The sequence below is a fragment of the Hermetia illucens genome, chromosome 1 (assembly GCF_905115235.1).
Source record: "Hermetia illucens chromosome 1, iHerIll2.2.curated.20191125, whole genome shotgun sequence".
Taxonomy (NCBI): Eukaryota; Metazoa; Arthropoda; class Insecta; order Diptera; family Stratiomyidae; genus Hermetia; species Hermetia illucens.
This window is the reverse complement of record NC_051849.1, coordinates 91404103-91428344: the sequence shown is the minus strand read 5'-3', so window position 1 is coordinate 91428344 and position 24242 is coordinate 91404103. Positions and strand designations below refer to the sequence as shown.

The 24242-nt window shown below is 39.5% G+C and overlaps 1 protein-coding gene across 1 annotated transcript in view; it reads right to left on the bottom strand.

Annotated features, from left to right (window-relative positions):
• The window catches only part of LOC119654753, a 74539-nt gene that overhangs the window by 33562 nt on the left and 16735 nt on the right, over window positions 1-24242 (bottom strand). The window contains exons 3-4 of the mRNA XM_038060322.1: window positions 3010-3468; window positions 2718-2851 (exon numbers count right to left, since the gene is read on the bottom strand). Coding sequence (XP_037916250.1) covers window positions 2718-2851; window positions 3010-3468 — 593 coding nt within the window. The remainder of the gene's footprint in view (window positions 1-2717; window positions 2852-3009; window positions 3469-24242) is intronic.

Here is a 24242-nt window from a genome sequence, read left to right as displayed (position 1 = left end):
GCAAGCTCTCGGTCTTATGGATCTTTCGTCGTAGAAGATCCTAGCCCCCTTTACTGATCCAATGCCACAGATTCTGTTAAATCGAACCCACGGTTCTTGCACCAGAAAGATATAGGGGAAATTCTGTAGCTTTGTCATTCTCGCTGCCAGCAGGTAGGAGGGAGCTTTGGCATACTGCAGGTTGGTTTAACCAATCTTTATGTTTTTCGACATAAGCTTAGTCTATTCTCTTATGGAAAACAGTTAGAAGCGTATGCGGCAGTCCGCGTATGACGGGGTTTCCCCTATACCGTACCGCCAGAGACTCAATCCTCTCGCGATTGATTTCTCTGACAAAAACCGTACTTGGAAGTACCGCAATTCCCATGTTCTCATCCACGAAAGATCTCATCTCATCCCGCAGAGCATTCGTCTGTTTTCCACTTAGCACCCTAATTGGTTTGCGGTGTCCGGGTTGCATAGATTCGATCACCCGAACTGGCATCAAGTCAGTTCCGTTCACGTCTCTGGCTTCCCTTCCTTCCGCCTGTTCCTTGGAAGGTGTAGGAGAAGTTATTAGCAGGTAGGATTCACTCTGTAGTCCTTTCCCCAGTGCGAGCCCCAGTTCCAATACCAAGTTGAAGCCCTCCACGTTTGTAGATTGGTCCTTCTTGGCATTCATGAACTTTACCCTCCAGTGCCCAAAGTCCATGCCCGGGTTCTGTTCACCCAGCACGCGGATGATGGACTCTGCCTTCCTTCGAGGGCCCGGTAGCCAACATCCGACATGTTCTGTCCTGTGTAGCTCAGTGTTCACAATAGTCAACTTGGGCCGACCGCCGGAACTCAAAGTTGGGATTACCTGCTGGAGCCACTTTAAGGCAGCCTCGTCAGTGCACTCAAAATGGAGAAGTCCATCACGAAAACCTTGATTGTTAAATCGTGGCTTCGTCCCAGGACCCAGCATTTTTTTCCACAGGCATTCCCGGAGGATGCTAAATTGTCCCTCTGACATTTTGCCATTCTTGCAGGAAACTCCCACGGCAGCAGTCCGAACAGAGGCTGCAGCTTGCACATACGTCCTCTTCCTTCCCGCCTTCGTGTTCGTATTCCTGTGGGAGGGACCAGCTCCAGTGAGATCTCTCTCGCTGATTTGATCACCTCCCGGCACAACGGTCCTAATCCCCGCGAGACGCGTGGATATAAGCCCTGGTGCGGAGCACAATAAAGCGTTGGCCACAACAGATGTGTTGGTCTTACGCTTCTTGCGCGCATTACCGCTGACAGAAGAGTCTGGTGCGTCCAGTGTGGATCTTAGCGGGGTTTCCAGTTTATCCCCACCTTCCGCCGGAGATTCCGCTTCCTTGCGTCCGATTTCTCTGGGCGTGACCGCGCCTAGTGGTACAGCCACGTCCATGTCCTCATTCTCAAGGTGCTTCATCTTCCTTCGCAGTGCTGTCTTCTGCCGTCGGCTTAGAGCCTTTCCAGGTTCACGGTGTCCGGACCGCTTGGATCCATTTCCACATACTGGCGTTAAACCAGTAGCGTCCACGTCACCAGCTTCCCGTTCTTCCGCTCTTCCCGGTAAGGATGAAGGAGAAGGTTCTGACAGGCAGGATTCAGCCTGTAGTCCCCCCTCCATAGTGGTCGAAGTTCCCTTCTGCCGGGCCTTCCTCTTCCGCTTGCGGGTAGATTTGGGCTGTAGTACCGCGGACGGGCCGGCCGGAGTCGGATTTCCAGTTTCTCCCAATTTGAGAGTTTCCGTACTTTCCTTTCTGGCTAACTTCGCCGTAGGCACTAAATGCAAACTTTCCACTGAGTCGGAAAGCGTGTCTTCTACAGATTGATCTTTAGGCGAGTATGAATGTGGTGAGGCCTCCAAAATCCGTGCCTCGGCCGCGACATTATTGTTCATGGTCGCGGGTGGATTCGAAGTCTGTGACTTCTTACCACTTGGAGAGTTTATATCCATCGTTTCCATATTCATATTTTGGACACCCTTACTGTAGTAGTAAACTACTACAGGCTCCCCCACCACGACAAGGTGGTGTCCGAGGGGGAAGCTCAGAACGGTACATGTCGCTTATAAATATGCCTCAAATATAATTAAATATTATGAAAGTAAAGGTAAAAAAAATATTTGTTTAAAAGTTATGAATGATTTATATCTTAACGCTGAGGAGTCTTTCTTCTACAGGCCCCCGATATAGGACAACTTAATGCCCCTCATCGGAGTGGGGATATTTTGTTGGACATTCCGCCCCTTCTTGGTGAACTTTGCATAAGTTCACTAATGCGATCACCTAGTGGGAAAAATATTTTTCCTATTCCTTGCTTTGCCGGGGACTATTAGTACTTCGCGACGAATCCCGACAGCTGAGAGGCAATGTTGTTCTCCTTGGTGTACTTCGCAACCTTCAACTCTTCCAAACAGGATCCAGTGTGGAACTTATTTCCGCTCCAGTATTATTTTTTGTAGTAGTACCGCACTTACTTTTGGGCCTAATAATTGCCGGCAATGGGTTCTCGAAGCCAACTGTTATTTACATGGGTGGAAACATTTTGTTGTTTTCATCTACCCGATCTGCTTACACATGCTCAGAGCAAATCCACTAAGCATTCCCTTATTTATACAAAACAACGCGTCTGATTGACAACTCCGCATAGTTTGTTGTACTAAATGTAATAATGTTCATTCTCTATTCCTGAACTCAAAGAAAACAACGATCGCTACTCACATTGTTTTGGATATCCACTTTGAATCCTGATTTTCCTTGATTCCCTAACATAAATGGCAAGATAGGTATTAACGAAATAAAACGAGATGGTCTTCCATTTATTTTATCTTTGAATTTGGCAAGGGTGTAAGGGCCTACATTTACAAGGAAAGTTTAGGGAAAATGTGAACTAAAAACATTGTAGAAAAGTATAGGAAATATAAAATAGTTTGCACTATTCAATTTTACTAGGCAAAGTTACAAGTTGTCACAGCAACGGACTTCCTAACTAGCAGACGGTATGAACCCTTTCATTGACACACGCAACCGCAATTGGCACAGTCGCATCCTTGCTTGACAAGCGTCTCGTACTTCATAAAACGTTTTTCATCACCATTAAATGCAATATACATACAATGATGCGGAGGAACTATTTTGCCAGGCGTGAGGCTTCCTTCGTGTGTCACACGCCCTACGTAAAGTATTGTACCATCCTTCAGTTTGCCACCTTGAACTGAACCGTCAGGCACCTCACCATTTTGAGCCGTCACCCAGGAGAATCCTGTGCCTGTAAGTATATCAAAATTCTCCACAAAGACCTCCTTCCCATCGACAGTTATATAGCAAGCATTTCTGGCTGATATGACTTTGGCTGGGAACAGCTCTTCGTTGTGCCACGCTCTTCCTACATATATAGCTGATCCATCAGAGTCCTTACCAGCTACCACGGGATTCTTGGGGAGACGGTTTCGAACATTTGTTGTTATCCAGGCTAAAACGAGAAGACGAATTATTAGTGTTCGGTTGTAGGGACATGATATATATTAGCCAATTATTTCGATAGCTTTTTTGGAGAGGATCCCCTAAATATACTTACGCATTGATGCGTGGAAATAGCTTTTCAAAACGCGATAAAAATTTACGCGATGTCACCCGGTTAAATGCTAAAATGCTGCCAAAAACAATTCAAATGATATTCGAATGTTTCGCGGATTAGATATCTGGAACGGAGCCAACTAAGTCACTCAAAGCAAGAACGGCAATTAATCAATTTTACGAAAAATCCCTTTTGAATAGTTGACTTTTTCGTCAAAATGATAATTAGATATTTATTTCATCAAATCGGCCATAGGTAATAATATGATATTCCCCATGAGAGTGTCCTTTCCATTCAAACCGTTTATCTTCGTAACTTATGCCACTACAAACAAGACCATGCACAGGAGGCAAAACTGGCAAGGTTTGAAATTTTATAGGACAGAAAAGATGGCGTCGGTGGAAAAGACTTGTTGGTCAAGAACACAGTGCGTTCTGCGCATCTTCATTGTTATTTGTTCTCATTTGTGTGGTTGGTTGTTTTGTTTGTAATTTCTAAATTGTAATTGTAAAGATAGAAGTACTATAGAAACACGACATGGTTTACTGTCCGTCTGCCTGTCGGTCTATCTGTCTGCTTGTCATACGCATTTTTCTCAGAAACGCTTATACCGACATCACATTTGGTGAGAAAGTGGGAAATGTGAACACCCACACAAGCGGTAAGTTACATCAAATATAGCCATTAGGAGTATCAAATGAAAGGTCTCGATTAGTAATTTTTAATACTGGTCTCAGTTCTTGGACAAAGGGGAGGACGGTTGTTGAAAATTGGTCGTTTCTTTCATGGGCAAATTCTCAGAACCTATCCAACCAAAAACAAAGTCACCTAACTGCCGCTATACGGTGGTTAGGCTCCGAAATACCTTTTATATCGATATCTGTTAAAATAAAGTTAATAATTCTTAAAAAAGTTGACTGACGGTTTCGTCCAGGGTGAACTTTTTTAAAGACTGTTGTTAAACTTAAAAGAGGGACCCGTGGACCTCAAGAGAGGAAGTAAGTTGCTTTCCATTTCCAGTGGATGTCATCTAAGTACATCAAGTAGGTCAGCTCGTACATAGTTTGTAGGCCACATTTGATTGTGAGACCATGTCCTGTGGCATCATTCAGCAGCCAAGAAAAGGGATTCGGTACCATACAAAGTCAAAGGGGACACAGAAAATCCCCTTGGAAAATGCCCCTTCGTATGTGGACGGGCTCTGAGGTGTTGGTGTCCTCAGATGATCGCATTGACAAAGTGGGATGCCACCCTTCCATAACTGTCGCCAAAAACTTTACTAGTTTCGGATCAATGCAATACAGATGTAGGACATCGATTAGTTAGGTGTGCAGGACACTATCTAAAGCTATGACGTGATCGTGGTATATACCAACTAAAGAAATTTGTTTGGCCTCTAGTTGCTTATCCTACAAGTTGGGGAAGTATTTGGAAGGGTGATCAGGCTGGGCAGTCGTCCAATATGTGGGAAACCGTTTTTATAGCTCCAGCTGTAGATAGATTACAAACCAACTTCGATCCTTTTTTGATGAGATATTCATGAGTTGCTTTGATGTTTCCGAAACGGAGTCAGATCGCAAAGTGGTCGATATGATTGCTCGTGCGGTGTCGGTTAGTTGAAGCCCCCCCCCTCTCTTGAAACGCGTTTAATTGCTCTTAGAAAATATCCTTCTCCATTATATCGGAAGTCTTGGTTGATGCATAGCACTGTACAATTGTGATACTTCTTAATCTGGACCAGAAACTTGCGTTCAGAAATCTGTTAGAAACCGGCACCCAGGTGAAGAGAGCGCACCTTTCCGTAACCGTCAGAAACAACCCGACACCGAATTCACGTCTGGTACCACTCGAGAGAACAAAAGGATATTAGCATTAGTGTGGCGAAAGGGAGAGTCCCAGAGTCCTACCATCTTACTTCGCTTAGGCCCAACATGTTCACCTTATATTGTTACAATTCCTGCTCGACTTGGAGATAGCGAGCACTCTGGGAACCCTCGCTACCGTTGTCGAGTAGAGTGCGCACATTCCAGAAACCAATCATAGTCCGTTTTCTCATCTCAAAAGTCTTTGACATGAGGTAAGACCCAACCCACAGGGTGATTCCATAAGTTTCATTTATTAAAATGTAGGCCAAGAATCTACAATTCTACAGTTTTCGTAATTGAAACATCGTGTACTACAATTTTGTCGGGGGCAAATATGTAAATGATGTTATTTAGTTAAAGATACTTTGGTTCCAGATATCTATATTCAACCATTGACCACCACCACTTGAAACTTTTCTATTCAATTATTTTTTTGGAAAATATAAAAAAAGAAAGAAATGTTCCAATATTATATTATTTATGTTGAAATGCCAAAATAGGAAAAAATACCGCCGGATGAGATCCTTGCGGGATTCTGTTTTGGATCGTGGGAAACTGACGACAGGCAACCGTTAACTCTAAGTGCAATTTTCCTGTTGCATAGATTTTTTTGCGAAATTAAAGAAATGAAATGAATGAAAATAAAACAACGAATTCAGCTCGCGAATTGAGCCTCCTACTAGGTCCTACCGATTTGCAAAGTCAGCTGCATACACAGGAAAGCAAAGCTCCGATTATAGAAAGCTATAATTAGACCTATGCTACCCTACTTTCGAAAAATTGGTCATATTTTCGAAAGGAGGGTCCTGAGGAGAATAATAGGAGCTAAACGAGAGGACGAACAATGACGAATCAGATACCACCATGAGCAGGATGAAATATTTGACGATTCTGAAGTCTCCAAATTAATAAAACTTTGGAAATTGTAATAGGTTGGCCACGTTCAGCGTATGGATGACATTTGTATACCCGAACGGGTGTTTGAAGGGAGGGCAGAAGGAAGAAGACCGGTAGGAAAACCCCGAAAGCGCCGGTCGTATTCTGTTGACGAAGACAGCGCATCACTTCTCGGATTTCAAAATTGGAGGACGCGATCGACGGATCAAGATGATTAGAGAAAAGACATCCTGAAGACCAACACCCCACATTGGCTGTTGTGCCTCGACGACGATGATGACGAGACAATTTTGTAAGTAGTTATAAATATGAGGACCTACATTACACGATTTTAGGAAATTAAGTACGGGATGAAAAAGATATCTATGCTGCTTTTAAGGTTTTGTTTGTAAAACAAAACCTTATTAAAATCGGTTTACTGTCTGTCTGTCCGTCACACGCATTTTTCTCGGAAACGGTTGTAGCGATTGGCACCAAATTTGGTAGAAAGTGGAAACTGTGAACGCTCACGCATATAGTGAGTTACATCCTTTTACGTCGAATTTAAGGGGGGGTCCCCATACATGCAAAGGGAGGGTGTAAATTTTTTTTTCATCAAATATAGTCATGTGGAGTATCAAATTAAAGGTCTCGATTAGTACTTTTCGAAGCCAATCTTAGTTTTGACATTTGTTGAAAAGGTGGGGGGTGCGGGGGGTTGAAAGTGGTCATTTTTTTAACGAACCCATTCTCAGAAACTGCCCAACCGAAAAATCTGAAAAAAATCAGGGGGCTGTCACTATATGGTGCCTAGGCTCCGAAATACCCTCCATACCGATGCCTGTTCAAATAAAGTTAATAATAGTACACTACTATAATTTTTAGTAATTGACAGGAAAACCCCCTTTGAGTTCACCCTTGAATCACAAAATTTTGCAAAAATATAGGCTACAGTATAGAGCATGATCCTGCCAAATTTGGTGAAAATCGCACTATTACTAACAAAGTAATACTAAGTCAAAGCTGTCGCTTCTCTGCAAATTCCAGACTATGAATGTCAATATCACTTGAAAGTGGCTATTTTCACATAATATATGCATATTTTACGTGCTACATGCTAATGGGACAAATGCACACCCAAATCTCTTCATAAAAGAAATAAACAAAACCTTTCATACCTGAAGCGTCTAGCTTCCGGTTTCCCGACTTGTTTTCCTTCTTAAATGCCGCTTGTTTTGTAGATAAATGATTGTTTTTGTGAAGAACCCAAGTTAGGTACCTCGAGATGTGAGAAGAGAAATGAGTGGCAGAGTCGTTGTTTAATAGATGTATAGCCCGGTCCAAACTGTACGTTTTGCACAACGTTTTGTCTGCGCAGTTCAATATGTTGCAGGCAAAACGTTACGTATCGACAGGAAAACTGCCCAGTTTTGAAAAATGCGCCAACACGATAAAACCGCAGCGATAACTGAGCAAAATGGCTCAGTTTTTCCTAAACTGCGCGGGCAAGTCGCTTCGTGTGGACGTTAGCTAAGTTTTCGGTTCATTTTAAAAGCGAAAATGGTAGACCCTTTGGCAATGTTCCCAGGAGCTTTTGGCGGAGTTGTGTGACAGTTTGCTATGTATTTGGTATGTGAAATCCAGGGAACACTGTGATAGGGATGAAAATAGGCAGGCATATGAGAAAATTGATTCGACTGCAAACAGAGAAAAAGTTGTAAGAAAAATCAATTCTTTGAGAAGTGTTTACCGAAAAGAGATTAAAGTCAATAAATCCTGTCGATTCGGGTCTGGAGAATATGATGTCTACAAGCCACCCCTCTGGTATTTTGATTTATTGCACTTTTCGAAAGATCAAAGGGTACCAAGGCAGTCCAGGAATACCATGGATGACGATCAAGAGTCAACATTTGGTGAAACACGAGGACAGGAGGTAAGAAAAATAAATAACTTTTTCCCTTATGTAAGCAATCATTACTTTATTTAAATGTTAGTTATTGTGATTGAAGGCTACAAATCTATCTTGCCAAAGGACAGATCACTCATTGTTGAAGTAGCCGTTAAATTCATCTCTAGCCACGGCAGCACTGTTCAAAATTTGGCCTCTTGTTCCACGATGAAGGTCCTGCAGTAATTCGGGGTCACATCTTTCGCCTAATCCAACAGAACAGTACATTCAGAGATATTTTCCCGATCCATACTTTCAGGGGGAGTATACTTTTGGGGAACCCTTCTCTGCAAAAAGGTAAAAATTAACTTAAAATTAAAGCTTGTGTGAAAAACGTGAAATCGTTAAGCAAAAATCCCGAATATGTTTTCAACAACACGCCTCGCCCTTGATAGGTGGTAATTAAAAATTCTTCGCTCCGTTGTTACCGTTTCTCTCCGATGCGACTTAAGAAGTTCTGGAGGCACTGCAAAGGCTTCAGCACCAATAAAAACCCGCTCTGTTTCAAGTCGTTGTTAACGAGCTTTTCATAAAATTTGGTATGATTTAGAACTCCACCATCTGACATCCTTCCGTTTGCGCCTACATCGCAATGCTAAAATTCGCAGTTAGCATCAACTATTGCCAGAAGAGCAACACTGTGAGTTTTTTTATAATCAAAGTAATAGGATCCACTTCAGTTGGGCGGTAAAAACCTGATATGTTTCTCATCAATTGGCCGTAAGCAATGGGGAACTGCCACTTTTTTTCAAATTCAGCCCCAACTGTCAGCCACTCTTCTTTAGTCCTGGGAAACTGAAACAAAAAATAAAATAAAATGAGACGTCTTACATAATTGTAATTACAAAATAATGGTAATTGCATTTTGGTAGTTCCAAATGATGCCGGTGCAGTTGAAGTTTTGGCATTGGTACGGAGAAAACTGGACTCGTTTCACCCAGAGGATGCTTTTCAGGTGTTTGGAAAACCTGTAGCCAATACAATACCATCGACAGCGAACAAAACACAATTGCCCAGAAACTGATTTCCGACATTCTGTCTGAAACCGAGATGGTTCGCTAGCGAAACACTTCGTTACTGTGCCTGGCCGGCGGCAAAATGATTTCGGTGCAATGGGTGGACACAATAGCTGTCAGCCTAATATGCCTAGACAATTGTGGGTGCCCAATACTGCTTCTTTACAAGTTGGAGAATATCAGTCCTTTCTGTAACCACACACTCAGAAGTATGAAAGAGTTGTGCAAATACATCAAAGTGAACAATGTCCATAGATTCAAAAACAGCACTTCATCTCAGAACAAGATGGAGACACCGAGCAGGTATCGTTTGGCACTCTTTCTGAAGAATTGGCAGCTCATCAGGATCCCTCTTGCGTTGCACACTATCTTACGACATTTGAAGCAAACTGAATTCTGAAGTACATACATACGTACTTATTTACTTACCTTATGATACTGTTATGTAATTTTGAAGTATAGTTCTGTTTTGTTTAAAAATATGAAAATATATATTTCTTTTATGCGAAAACAGTGTTGTTGCATACCTTCAAATATTCAGCACCCTATAGATAGCTTCACGGGGATGATTTCGCTTAATGATGGTTTGGATATAAGTATTGAGAATTCTAGGTCTTTATAGCTTCTGCCAGTTGCCGTAGAATTGTTGTCAGCCTTTCATGCAGTGATATTGCTTTTCTCATACAGGCATTTTCTTTTTAAATATATCCGGTTTTACCAATTACATACTAAGTGTATGTCTCTATGTCCATTCTCAAGTCTCGTAATTCATGCATGCAAAAAAATGTTGTCTTTTTAGAAGCTTTAGAAGCCTCGACCGCTGGATATTTTTCAAAAGTCCCCCCCCCCCCCCTTTGCAAGACAACATTCAAAAATTTACCACCAAAACTGCCCAAAATGCGATACAGATCTGCTCCATCTGGACTCTCGCTCATTTGCAACGTTTTAACCTTAAATTTGTGTTCCTTCCGCTGTCGAAGTAAAATCGTTGAAATCCTCAAAAACTACGGTGCGGTATTTGAGATGAGAGCAGTTGTTGACGGGATATAAATATAATAGAAACGATGGATAAGTTTAAGACACTGCTGATTTGTATCGATATCAACTGGGTACCATTTACGCAAGAGTTTTGCTTAGAGGCGTAGTCGATATCATTCTTAATTAAGAACCCTTAAATAGTGGGTTGTCATTTTTTAGGGCGATAATGTGCTTTTGTGCAGGGATAAACAGGAAGAATAAGGATAGGAGAATACAACTTTGAAACCGTTGACAATTTCTCCTATCTAGGGTCGAAAATCACAACCGATAACAGCTACGATGATGAAATCCGCGGACGGTTCTTGTGAGCCAACAGAGCCTATTTCAGCTTACAAAAACTGTTCCGCTCGAAACGTCTCCCCATAGGGTCAAAGCTCTTACTGTACAAGACGATGATCTTGCCAGTCCTTATGTATTCCTCTGAGACTTGGGTTCTTAGCAAGAAGAATTGCGAACTCTTGGCCGCGTTCGAGAGAAGAATCTTCCGAAGAATTTTTGGCCCCCTACTTGAGGATGGAAGATTCTGTAGCTTACACAATTACGAAATCTATGAGCGATACCATGACCGTCCGGTAGGGGATGAAATCCGGCTCAATAAGTTACGGTGGGCGGGTCACTTAATCCGAGAGAGACGGATGAGGATGATCCGGCCCGGAAAGTCTATAAGGGCAATATCTATGGTAGAAAAAGAAGACGAGGCGACCCTGCCTAAGATGGAGCGATGGCGTAGGTCAGGATGCCAGAGAGCTTTTGGGGATATCGAATTGGTGGACCTCGGCGCAAAACCGGGATGTCTGGAGTTCCTTATTAAGGCAGGCCTAGACCGGATACCGGTTGTTGCGCCGTTGATGATGATGATGATGATATGTATTTCTGGTAGTGCTATTATGTTTGAAGCCCATGGAGATTGTTGAGGTATCCAATCAAATTTCATTGTAAGATTTTTTGTGCCATGTGAATTATCATGAAAATTGTAGAAACCGAATCTAATAATGTTTGTTCCGTACTATGTTCTTTGCCGTACCATGTTCTTTGTAGTTTCTAGTTCAATGTGAATGAACGTTTGTAAAGTTTGGCAGTGGGCGCATGGACATTAATAAATCAGTTACCTGCTAACAATGGGCTCGTCGGTGTCGCTTATGTCTGCTTCGATTAATTGTTGCGTGGGAGGATCTAGTTTATGATTAATTAAGCTTTTGTGTTTACACATTAAAAATCACAATTAAAATCGGTTCAATATTTGTCTGTCCGTCTGTCCGTCTGTCTGTCACATTCAATTTACTCAGACTTGGCTGAACCGATTGTTACGAAATTTGGCGAGAATATGTGGTTTATGTGTCTCTTTACATACAGTGTGTGGCGCCATTTTGTGTTGAATTTTAAGGGGGCTCTCCATAGATCCGAAAGGAGGGTGAGCATTTTTTTCACAGAACATGGCGAAGTGGGTTATCAAATGAAAGGACACAGGGCTAGTACTTTTTGAAACTGATCTTTTTTCTGATATTGGGTGAAATCTAGGGAAGGTAGGGCACAAATAAAGTTAATAATAATATGTTACCATATTTTGGCCAATATTTCGCACTTCAGGTAAATTTATACCACCCAAGACATGTATCTCGTCATAATCATATAAAGTGAACTTATATGAACCGCCCGGTATGGGAACGTTTTAGTTTTCCTTTTTGACTTTTTAGTTAGTGTTCCAATATACCAATATAATAGACATGTGTATTCTAATTACCAGCGGTTGTTAATTTATGTATATGTATGCTTTTGTGCACGGAGTAAAGTGGAAATGCATGAAGATGCGTTAAATCAATTTAGATGCACAAATATATATGCGTCCATCGTCATGCCGTAATAGGCAATGTTTGTTTATTTAGGGTGAACGCAGTATTTATGTCGTTGATTTTTATGGACATATGTGAATCTTGGGGTTTGGCAAAATATGACGGAATATTTTGTATTAGCTATGTACGAATAGAAAATCGTGCGTAGCGAGTTTCTCACATAAGATAAACACAAAACCTTTATACCTGAAGCGTCCGGCTTCCGGTACCCCGACTTGAGTTGATGCTGATATTAATATTAGGTTTTCACTTTTTTGGGTAGTGTTTCCCTTTTGGTTCATTTCAATTTTATTTACATTAGTAGGGTTCTTTTGCCTGAAATCTGGATTTCATGGAATTGTTCCCTATATTAACACGTTCACTGCTGATCACGCATACGTGGCGTGAGTATACTGTTCTCTGGATTTCTGCCCACTCATACGCTGCGTGAATAGAAGTATCCTTTCTTCTTAACCTCAGTGTGTCTAGAACAGGGATCTGAGCTATTGACAGACTCAGATGTTAATGTCTTTGAGACCGTATTAAGGGGTTATATACAGTTAGAATTTTCATAAAAACGATTTTTTTTTATTTTATTTTCTTAATGTACATATATTTAAGAATATACACAGAAAATTTCATATCGTGCCGGTGAATATGTTCGAAGTTACATGCAAATTTTAAAAGGCGTTTCAGAGCGGCCGGAGCGGCAGCGCTTACCTGGAACGCTGTGTCCCTTTTGTGCACCTACCTATTCTAAATGTTCCCTTCTAATGTATTTAGATGGGTAAAACATCAGTGTGTTATTGTCGTTTTTATACCTGAAAGGTAAATTTTAATTTTGCTCTCCCCAAACTGGAAAATATTTAAGAGTGGTAGTCAGTATAAGCAGCTAAGCCGAGCAGTAAACTTGTGAGTTCGTTAAAATTCTATTTGTAATTTGAAAATGAAGGCTTCTAGAGAAATGAGAAAATCTCTTAACATACGTAAGTCGAGACCAAAAAAGCGAAAAAATGTTTTTAATCCAAAAACAGCCGAAACGGATGAAAGTATTTTCAGTGCCTCGGCAAAAAAATTTAAAAAACAAGAGGAAATCTCAGTTCCGCGTGATCCGTCTGTTTTATAACAGTGTTTGCAGCAATTTCTGAATATGTGAAATATAAGACCTGTGACGGAAATGTGAAGTTTCAAACTGCTTCTGGACGAGGACTTGGTTTTAAAATTGTTTTGCTGTGTGATAAGTGTGCAGATCGTAACATAAATTCTAGTCCTTTTGTCGCGCACTCTTATGAAATAAATCGACGATTTTTATTTGTCATGAGAGTCCTCGGATTAGGGTTAAAAGGTGTAGCAAAATTTTGTGGATTAAGGAATGGCATCACTATTATATTATATGAAGGCAATAGGAATCACACTTGGACCCAATGCGCATTCATATGCTGAAAAAGAAGATGAGCAGCGCGTGTCCATTTCCGATATCAGAGCGCGTGAGAGCACCCGAGATGGAAGAATGGCTCGCAGACAACATCAGCTCGAGTTATTAGAAGTTGCCGAAGCGACGGAGGGTTTATTATATGGTCCTGGAATAGACGACTCTATGTAAGTTAAAAAAAAAAATTTTTCATCTTATGTAAAGTGCTTTTCAAACTTTAAACGCGTTTTTCTCAAAATGGTGTTTTCAAAGTCGGTGACCAACATTACTCAAAAACGGCTAAACTGATTGATCTCAAATTTTGACACAAGCTTCTTAAATATATTTTTTAGTAATTGATCGAAGATTTTATCTTACCGATTAATATTTTTTTTTTATAAACAATTTAAGGCCGAAATTTTGGCCGAAAATCAATTTTTTTTTTCTAGAAACCACCATTTTGTCAAAAAAAAATTATTTTGCTTATTCCTTCGATTAATTACTAGATTTAACATTACTTTACCGAAATCTGTTTGGTTTTTTAATTTCAGAGGTTCCAGTTCAGTGGTATAGTGGTTACCGCAAAACGTCTTTTTTGAGAGGAGCTTCCGGAGATCAGCTGTAGCTCCTGTCCAAATAAATATTTTTACTAGTTTTAAGTCTGAAAATATTGTTAAAAGATACCATAATATATGTTCAAATATTTAGATCAATAACTTTAAAAGGTTTCTCAAAAAAAAATTCTGGAAAATTCGCTTTTTTTCGGCCTTCTAACTGTATATAACCCCTTAAGTTTGCAGCATTCTGTGAGTACCCATTGCTTCTTGCTTCCAAACTATTACCTTCTGGTTGATTTTCGTCCAATCTTTGTTGTTTCGGCGATTGAAATATACAGAAATGGGACTTTTTTTATATATTTAGTAGTAAGAGATTAAGAGTAGTTTTCCTCATGAAAACAGAACGCCGATAATTTAGTAATTAATTAGTAAGTAATATTTTTCATTTTGATTTGGTATATTTTGGTTTGTAGTACGAGTATTTTAGAATATATAAAGTCTTTTAGAAATCCTTGCAAATGGAAACAAAAACAAAATTCCCCACTAGATATTCATAAATATATTATATATACATATAAACAAATAATTAGAGGCAGTTTTTGCTGATACTGCTACAGAAACTGATGAGTTACTAACCGATGTTTTAGTATTAGTAAACTTATCAAGTACGTCGAAGGAGAAAACCAGTTGTTGGCGGTAAAAAGCGAAAATATTCTGGGGAAGATAATTACGCTCAGACTAGAAAATCTAAATATTCTTCGACGATTTTCAAGGATCTGATGACGATGTTGAGTACTTATTAGACGATGATTTACAAATTTCATCTGACGGCGAAGATGCGACCTCTTTACCGATTCCTGGCAGCAAGAATATTAGCACCACCACTTCAAATTTTCAAGGCAGGTTAGGTGTTGGGCTTAGCGACATTGAACTGTTGGAGGAAAGTGATGCAGCTCAACATAATAAGTTACCTTCCACGTTCAGGTGTACCTAAGTATCACCTCGATTCTCTCGTGGATGGTATTATGAGCCCCAGGTGATCAGGAATTCGTTTCGTGGGTGGAAAAGGTTTGAAAATAACCCCAGCCCTTAGGACTCCTTTTGGATATTTTTGTCTATTTTTCATGGAAGAATTTTATAAATATTTTATGTTTTATTTGAGTCGTTATGGATTAATTCAAGAATTTCACAATGAAAGAAATTACTGTTGATGGGATGAAAACTTTCATTGGTTTTGATGGGATGGGATTAATCTGAGTCAATAGGATGAATGACAATTGGAAGAAACATTGACTTTTCAATTTATAGTTCCACAAAGTTTATGAGTCGAGATCGATATTTGGTTTCATAACGTTGCCTTCATTTCGAAAGAGAAAGAAGTGCAAGTGACCCAACCTTTAAAACTCGATCTATGATGGATTATTTTAATTACAAATTGGACGAAATTTGTTACCCAACTCACGAGCTCACCATTGATGAAAGCATGGTTCTGTGGAGGGGTCAACTGGCATGGAGGCAATTCGTTCAAGGAAAATGCCATAAATATGGTATGAAATTATATATGCTAGGCGAACCAAATGGTTTACCATTTCTAAGAGATTAGATTTTTGTCCCGAAATATATATTTACATTGAAAACTAAAAATTGTAGTTTGGAGGAAACTACCCTTGTATAATACAGCAAATTCATGGGCAAAGAAATTGACGTAAGTGCACGAGAACATGTCTCGAAAATCGTTGTTAAATTAACGGAAGGACTCGATAACAAAGGACACGCCTGTGCATGGACAGCTTTTTCAATTCCGTCACAGAGACAAAAGACACTTTTTGAACATCTCCAGCGAAAATGGAGCCAAACTCGTTCAGACGAGAAACCAGACCAGGAAAAGGAAAAACCAGAATTATCGTTGAATACAACAAGGACATGAAACTTAGCATTCATATATTTCAGCAATGCTAAATATTGCATATTTCCTTTACAACAAATACAGCGATAAAAAATTATATTGGAATAGTTTCAAGCTTATTGCCACAGCTGTCAGAACAAGCCCTGTTGCCCAAACAACAGAGTGCAACGCAAACTTTGCAGCGAAAAATATAAACAAGTTGGAAACCGGAAGCTCTGCACTTTAGGTACGAAAGGTTTGGTTTGTTTCTTATGTTAGTTATTTGAGTTCAGAACTATCATATTTGTAGATAACCTGCATATTTACCATATCAACCTACTCAGTTTGGTATGATATTGAATATTTTAGGTTGCAGTAAATTTACCCGAAATAGGCAATTTTGAGTATTGTAATTTTATCAGTAATAGTACGATTGTGATAAAACTTAGGGATATCATTCTTTATACTAAGGTTTATACTACTGCGAATTGTATAACTCTAGGATAAACTTAAAGGGGGTTTCTAGCCAATTTAAAAAAGCAGCAATGTTCTATTATCAACTTGATTTTAATAAATATCGATATGAAGTATTTTGCGGCCTGAACATCATGTAGAGGCAGCTTCATGATTTTTTTCCAGATTTTTCGGTTGGGTAGTTTTTGAGAATGGGTCCGTTAAAGAAATCATCACTTTTCATTACCGCACTTCCTGCTTGTCCAATAAATGTCCAAACTAAGACTGGGTTCGCAAAGTACTAATAGAGACACACGCCTTTGGTTGCTTTATAATTGTCGAAAACGGTTGAATATGCCTCCACAAAGTCCGGACATTAAACCGGTAGAAAATTTATCGTCTATTTTAATCAAAATAACATTTTTAGATTAACATAAGGAACATGATTAACATAAGGATTATAACATAAGGAACACAATAGACCTTAAAATTGCTTTGCGTACAGAATGGAAAAAATTTGACCAAATTTAACAAAAAAATTAGTTGAATCTATGCCAAATAGGCTTAAGGCAATAAAAAACAAAAAGCAGAAGGGGCACCCAATAAATTACTTAAAATAAAATACACTTGGATTTTGTTTGGATCAAAATATGAGTTGTTTTTTTTATGCTTCAAATATTTTTTTATGTTTGTACATTACCGTTGTCAATGAATAATGTTATTCCTTGTAATAATTGCTCACTTTTATTTGATTTCGTCTGGTATTTTACAGACGCTTTCCAAATTATTGCTTAAAATGATGGCATGCGAATACGGATTTTGCATAGTGTATATAAAGGAATATTTTGAATTTGTAGCTATCTCTGAAACGAAAAATGTGCATAGAAAGTTAATCGCATAAGAAATTATTTTTTACTTTTTTTCACTTTTCACTTCCTTAGTGGCTTAGTGGTTAGAACGTTACGTTGCCGTAGCAGAAGGTCATCGTTCAAATATCACTGGTGACAGAGAGATGTATATGATTGTCGAATGTGGGTCAACTCAGCTGTGAATCAGTACCTGTAGTAATAATCATGGGCGAGCGCAATGTTGACCACATTGCCTCCTTTAATGTACAGTAGGTATGTAGTGTGCCGTCGGCTCGTCGTGATCGGTTTCGCCATTTGGATCGATTCAGTGCCTGATCTGGGTGTAATCTCAAGGCTTTTAAATCCCCCGTTCAGCGTATCAAGCCGACTTTGACTTTGATGTTCAGACCAATCTTGGCAAGTGAATTCTCGTTAGTACGAATTGCGCGACCATACCATCGAAGATGCAACCCCATAACGATCGCGGATATCCTCATTTCGGATGTGATCAAAACGTGTCATGCCACTAGTCCAACGCAACGTGTTCGTCTCCATTACTGCAAGACGCCGTTCATTGTCTTTTATAGTCGGCCAATAATCAGAACCATAGAGAGCGACCAGACGGGCGACATTGCGGTAAATTTATATATTTGAGACGTTCGTTGATACGGCGATCACAAAGAACACCAGTTGCAGAACGCCACATTATCCAGGTTGCGTTAATGCGTGAAGCCATTTCATAACAATATTTTGAATTGTAAAAAGGAAATAGGTATGAGAAGCATCAATCCGAGCTCGGAGTGACATCTGGGGTAAGTTGTTTGTTTATTTTCTTTTCTTTTCTTCTTCTTTTTATGATTTTTATTTTATTTCCATTCTTTTTCTGTAAATTTTACATTTTGGTTATTTATTTTTATTTTATTTTCATTTTTTTTCTTTAAACTTACATTTTGGTTATCTTTATTTTCATTTCTTTTTTTTGTAATAATTTTTTTGTAATATGTATTGAATGCTTGAACAAGTACAATGATGACTGAATAATCTTAACGTAGTTTGAGGACTTCCTCCCCTTCGTTCCTCCTTACTCCCGCAGAATTCCTATTAAAGGGACATCCTCTTAATGAATAACTGGCCGGAGGATGTCGAGGAAGGGTGGGAACCTCAGAGGTCGCGCCTCGTACAAGATCTGAGGCGGAAGAGACAGCAATTGAGACGGTGATCCGTCGTGGATCTTCCCCTCCTTGATCGCGGCACTCGGGTCCGCGCGGTCGAGCCGGTTTTTTTTTCTATTTTCCAATTTAGCTCGCGTTCTGTTTGTCCATCGATAGGCCGTCGCGAAATTCGTTGTCAACTCGAATTTAAAACCGGTGCGGACCCACGCATCGGAAAAGACACGTTGGTTTTTAGTAATGAAGCGTGAGGGATCAAAGCGCTCAAAGGACCCCCCCACATTCCCGAGCCTGGCTAGCACAGAGGCGTGCAAGAACTTGTCGATCGAGCACTTTGATGGAGCTTCAATCTTTGTGGGCGGACCTTCACGGTCAATTTAGCCAAATTGTTTAGATTTTTGGGATAGCTCTGCCCTCTAGGTCGTTATCGGCCACTAAGGATGATCGACCTGATCTCATATCTCCACTCGTATCATTACACATCGCCTGTACTTATTATACTAACAATTAAAAAGAGAATATAATAAATAAATAAATAAATGAAAAAAATACAATTTTATTTCATTTCAAAGGACCTTCTCCTTAAAAGTCAATTTTAAAAGGGTCTCCTGTCATAACATATTTTATCAGGGATACTCATTTGGACTTTCCATACTTTATATGTTATATGTTCCGGCCACCGCATTTTCATATACATAACCCTTTGCTTCCGGCCAACTCATGACTGATATTGTGTAGCATGATGATTCATTATTATTCGGTCAAAAATAATAGATGAATTAACCATAAATATTATCGGGAAATAAATATTACTATAGGAGCAAATACCAAAAATCCCCTGATATTTCTCGATAAGGCCAATTCGATATCACCCATTTAAACTTTAATCTTCACTTTTCTTATTTCCAGGTGTATAGTACAGAATTAACATCTATGATTTTGTTTATGAATAAAACGGAGTGCACAGGTCATCATAAATGCTAAAATTAGTCTGTTGCTTCGGAGTAATCTACTTAGGTAGTTTGGAAAAATTGCCGTTATCTTCGCTTTCGATGTATTATACTAATTATGATTAGATAAAATGTATACGTTTTTATAGTCTAGATACAATTAGTAGTATTGTTTGTATATTTCAAAATTTTCATTTTTAAGATAATTAATAAGTATCAAATATATAATTCAAAATATTCTTTTATATATTTGCAAACTCGAAATTTACATATTAAAGACACAAATATTGGGCCCATTTTTAACAACCAAATATTGCCTATTACCGCATTCTGATGCATACGTATATACACTAGGCGGTATAATTCATCATACGACATGTTAAAACGTTATAAACGTTATAAACTGCATTTATTTGAATTAAATTAAAATAAACAGTACAAAAGGAGGAACATAACAAATAGACAATTCAAATAAACTTTGAATTTATTTGCAGTTATAGTTTTTGTAAAAATAATAAATTAATAAAGAAGAATTAATTCTAAGCCACAAAAGTACGGCTGTGGTTATTATGAGATATTTGTCTATTGGTTATCAATACTTGGTTGAGCTTGAGCTTGCTTTCGCTTCCAGGATTGCCTACATCCGCGATGGCGTAGATGACACCAGTTTCTATGTAATATTTTTAGGTCTAATATTCGACACATCCTGGTAGAGCCTTCTTTAGAGAACTCTTTGCAGGAATGTGGAAAATATAATTCGGATTCAAACCCAGTTCATTGACAGATTCCTATAAAATGTTTTTCAAAATATTTAGGAATACACGCTGGTTCATTTTGCCATCGAAAAACACTAGATTACCAACCCCTGGTCAACTCATACTCCCCCAAACAAGCACATTACTTCCGCCGTGTTTCACGCTGCTCCATAAATTCTTTGTCTCTAATGCAGTGCCTTTTTCCGATGTCAATATTCCTTCGCGATCACTGCGTTCTGACTAATCGCATTTCTATGCAGTTTACTCAAAATAAAGGAAATGCGGAACGGCAGCAGTGGTCGTACGATGACGTTTGAGATAAGATGCATATTTGTATTTTTTCTGCTATAACCCAAAAACGATGCTAGGCAACAATTGAACACAAGCATGGTCATAACACTTGTAATAGAAATAATAATATATAATGGAATAAATCATATATAATCAAAATAAATAAATGAAATGAAATGAAAAATACTCTGATTCGTCCGCAAAAATTACGGCATTTTAAGACGTAGAATTATTTACGTGCTCCTTGGCAAAAGCAAATTTTCGTGCTTTTTGTTGAAATACAAGGCTTTTTTCGAGTTACTTGGCCATTTAAATCATGGTAGCCCAGGACAGGTCGAACTGTTTCAGAATTGCACGACTTTTCCGGTTTATCAGGAATCTCACTAGCTAAGTTCGGATAATCCAGTGCTCGTCTGGTTCGCTAAAAAATTTATTTGGTGATTTTTTACCGTTGATTTCCAATAAATGTTTGTGTACAAAATTGACACACTGTTTTTTTAAAAAACGGCATTTTTTTTAAAGCGGTGGATTACCAGTTCACGCTGCTCCATCGTTTTACGACGATCCATTTTAGAAAAGATTTAACAATAGTTGTACTCAGGGTTTCAAAATTAGTCAAACACAACATGAAATTCGTAAAACAAAAAATACCAAACCAAAGCTTTTTCTCAAAATTCCAGACTGGTCTTGTTGTCGTAATTGTTGTTGCTACTGTGTATTGATGATGCTGTCATTACAGTTTGGGTCCCAGTTGAAGCCAGCATCCATTAGAAAGTGTTGATTGTCTATGTGAGCTGGGGGTCACCCATGGGTTAATACAAATCCTTTTGGGAGTGTTCAGAGCCGGGTTCAGGCCCTAGTCAGCAGTCCATTTCAACTGAACCTGCATTGCAAATTTAAAGGTGTCATAGCCTGGAAGGTACTTGCAGCTCAGCCAAGATTCATATCGGGACGAGCTGAAAGCCCTTTCCACGAGATGTCAATCTCGTTAATTAAGGTATCAGAATGCCATAGCTGTCCGCTCATCATATTCCAAATCGTTTGCCAAATTATAAGTGCATGCCACACCGGGTCGTCGTCGTTATCGCTGCACACGTTAGTTCACAACCAGCTTACCTGATGGTTATCCGGGGATATCAACTAGGAGATGTGAGTCGACTTGGTTCGGAAGTAATAAAGATCGTTCTTCAACTTTGCCTTGTCTGTTCGAAGTCTTTAGCCTCCCTATTTAAAAATACAGAGAGTGACAAATTGGTTTTTGCCAAGCCCATTCTACGATGTACGCTAGAGTAATAGCATTGGCTATACGGAATATTATTCGTATGCTAAAACGTGCTTCGCTTAACCCTTTTATAGGCTGAGGGGAAGTACAAATGTTTGAAAGTAATCAGAGAAGTGTAAACTAGATTATCGCCTACTGACGCTAAGAGTGTGTAGTATATTCAATACAATCTTAAGGATACCTATGTGGGATATAGCAAGGATAACTTTTAGTCAATGAACCTGAATGCATGAGAAAAGGAGGATGAATCTGCAAACAAAAATCCAAAATATTGAAAAGCTGCAAAACAATAATCAGTGAGAAAGTGGCGACAATGGTGGGATGATTATTCCTAAAAGAATTGCTGTACTCATGCGCTAATTACCGGAACCGATGGATAGATAGACTCTCCCTTTTGTCCTGTGTGGTCATACATTTTAAGCCTCAAAACATGTTGAACTCTGTTGTCCACGATTTTGCTCACTCGGATCGAAACTTTATTGAACGAACGGAGCGTGTTCAGTTTGTTAAGCATTCCCATGACAGTTTGGAATTTTCTTACCCGTTGGTTTAAAGTGCGTTTTCCTTGGATCAATGACCTCGGCCCTTGCTCCCTCTACCGTAAGGGATCCATCAGTGTACTAGATAAGCCGTGTGTCTATGCTACGCTCTCCCAGGTTGCTCTGTTGCTTCTACGTGTTTTTAACTTCTTATCGAAATGAAACCTCGCTGTTATGTTATCCCTTAGTATCAATAATTCGGGATGCGACTAGAAAGGATATTAATTTGCTTTCAATTTGGGCAGCTCGCCGTCTCACTGGTACTCCTGGACATTCTGAAGATCGTCCTCCTGTTCGCATCTGTATTTGCAGATGGCGAGGCGTCAATTCCAAAAGGATTCACACGCAAGCCAGCCATCGAAGTTTGTGTAGTACTCTAGCTATTGTGCAGAGTTCCGGTTTGTCTGTACAGATTACCGCCACATAGGTAATCATTGACTTTACTATTGCAGTATATATTCAGTGAACCATTTTTAGCGTGCATCCCCATTTTTTCCCTGCTATGCAATCGGAGCCCTTCCAGAGTAGTTTTTTGTCTAGTGTGATTCCCAAATGTTTGACCTCTGTTACTCGTTTCACGTCTATGCCATATATTCGAATGGTTCTCAGATGATCAAGCTTGCGCTTCTTAGTGAATGGTAGGATAGTCGCCTCAGCTGGATTCATGCGCAGCACCGTTTTCTGCACCTGGTACTATTAATTCTTAGTCCGGTTTGGATTCTGTCACTTAGGGTGCCCTCATATTTGCCCCAACAGATTAGAATAATGTGATCAGCGTAACCCTGGAGCTGTATTTCACTGTTTGTTATTTTTCAGGAGTTCATTAACTACCATGTTCCATATTAATCACGATGACACCAAACCTTATGGACAAATAGAATTTGTACCGGTCGTCTATTTGCATACTCTTGTGGTCTAGTATAGTTATCTACGACCCTCTCCACCGTTTTAAGTACGAACGATGTCAGGCAGATTGATCTGAAAGATTTAGAACGAAAAGAAGATCCGTTTTATCCATTTTCGGAACAAAGACTACTCTTGCCCGTCTCCATGCCTTTGGTATATATCTCAAGGCTATGCGCCCCCTTACCGCTCTTGGGAGAGATCCTAGGATGATTTCAAGGTCTCTCTGGAGTAGTGCTCCATCCCCGGTGACAGAAGATATTGCTTTATCTTCGGTTTTAGCTTTATATAGCCTGGGTGCTTCTGGGTTTTATTCTATTCTTTCACAGAATTCCCTGAAGCGTTTTCCTTCTCTGATCGCTTATACGTCGTCAGTGCCCTCTTGTATTTCTGCCAGTCCCCGGTTTGTTTCTCCCGGTTGAAGAGCATTCGCACATCCTTTCTAATTCTGGTTAGATTCCTGTTCCATCAGGGTACGTTCCCTGATTACTTGACTGCCTTAGTGGGCTTCTTAAACCTCTTTACAGCCATGTATACAGATCCATGTTTTGAGTTGGAGGAGGCGTAGAAGCTTCTCCGTTTCAATCGCTGCGGCTTTGGCAAGGTAAACCGTCACCCTGGTATATCATCCCCATCCAAAAAGGACCTAATGCTTCATATGATTAATAGGCTAGTAGAAAAGTTTGTTGTTTGCGAATATTTTTAGAGAAAGTTTATGCTATGCCTGAAGATAATACCATTATTATGACTCAACGGTACCACCAAGTGGATTAGTCAATGAAAAAATAATAAAACTTATTAAAAAGCTGGACCCAGCAATGAGGAATAACTAGGCTTCCAAGCAAAATCAAATGAAGAGAACGGATACTCTATAAAGAAAACTTTTCAATTGGTGGAGAACATGGATAAACATCAGACAGCATACAGTGTGGTACAGAAGATACTGGTGTATAAGTAAGAATTATTTATTTTATCGACCCGTGTCATGGAAAGTCCTCGTTGGGACCTGCTAACTTAACTTGGTTTCCAGGTTCTTGGCAAAGATGTGGACGAT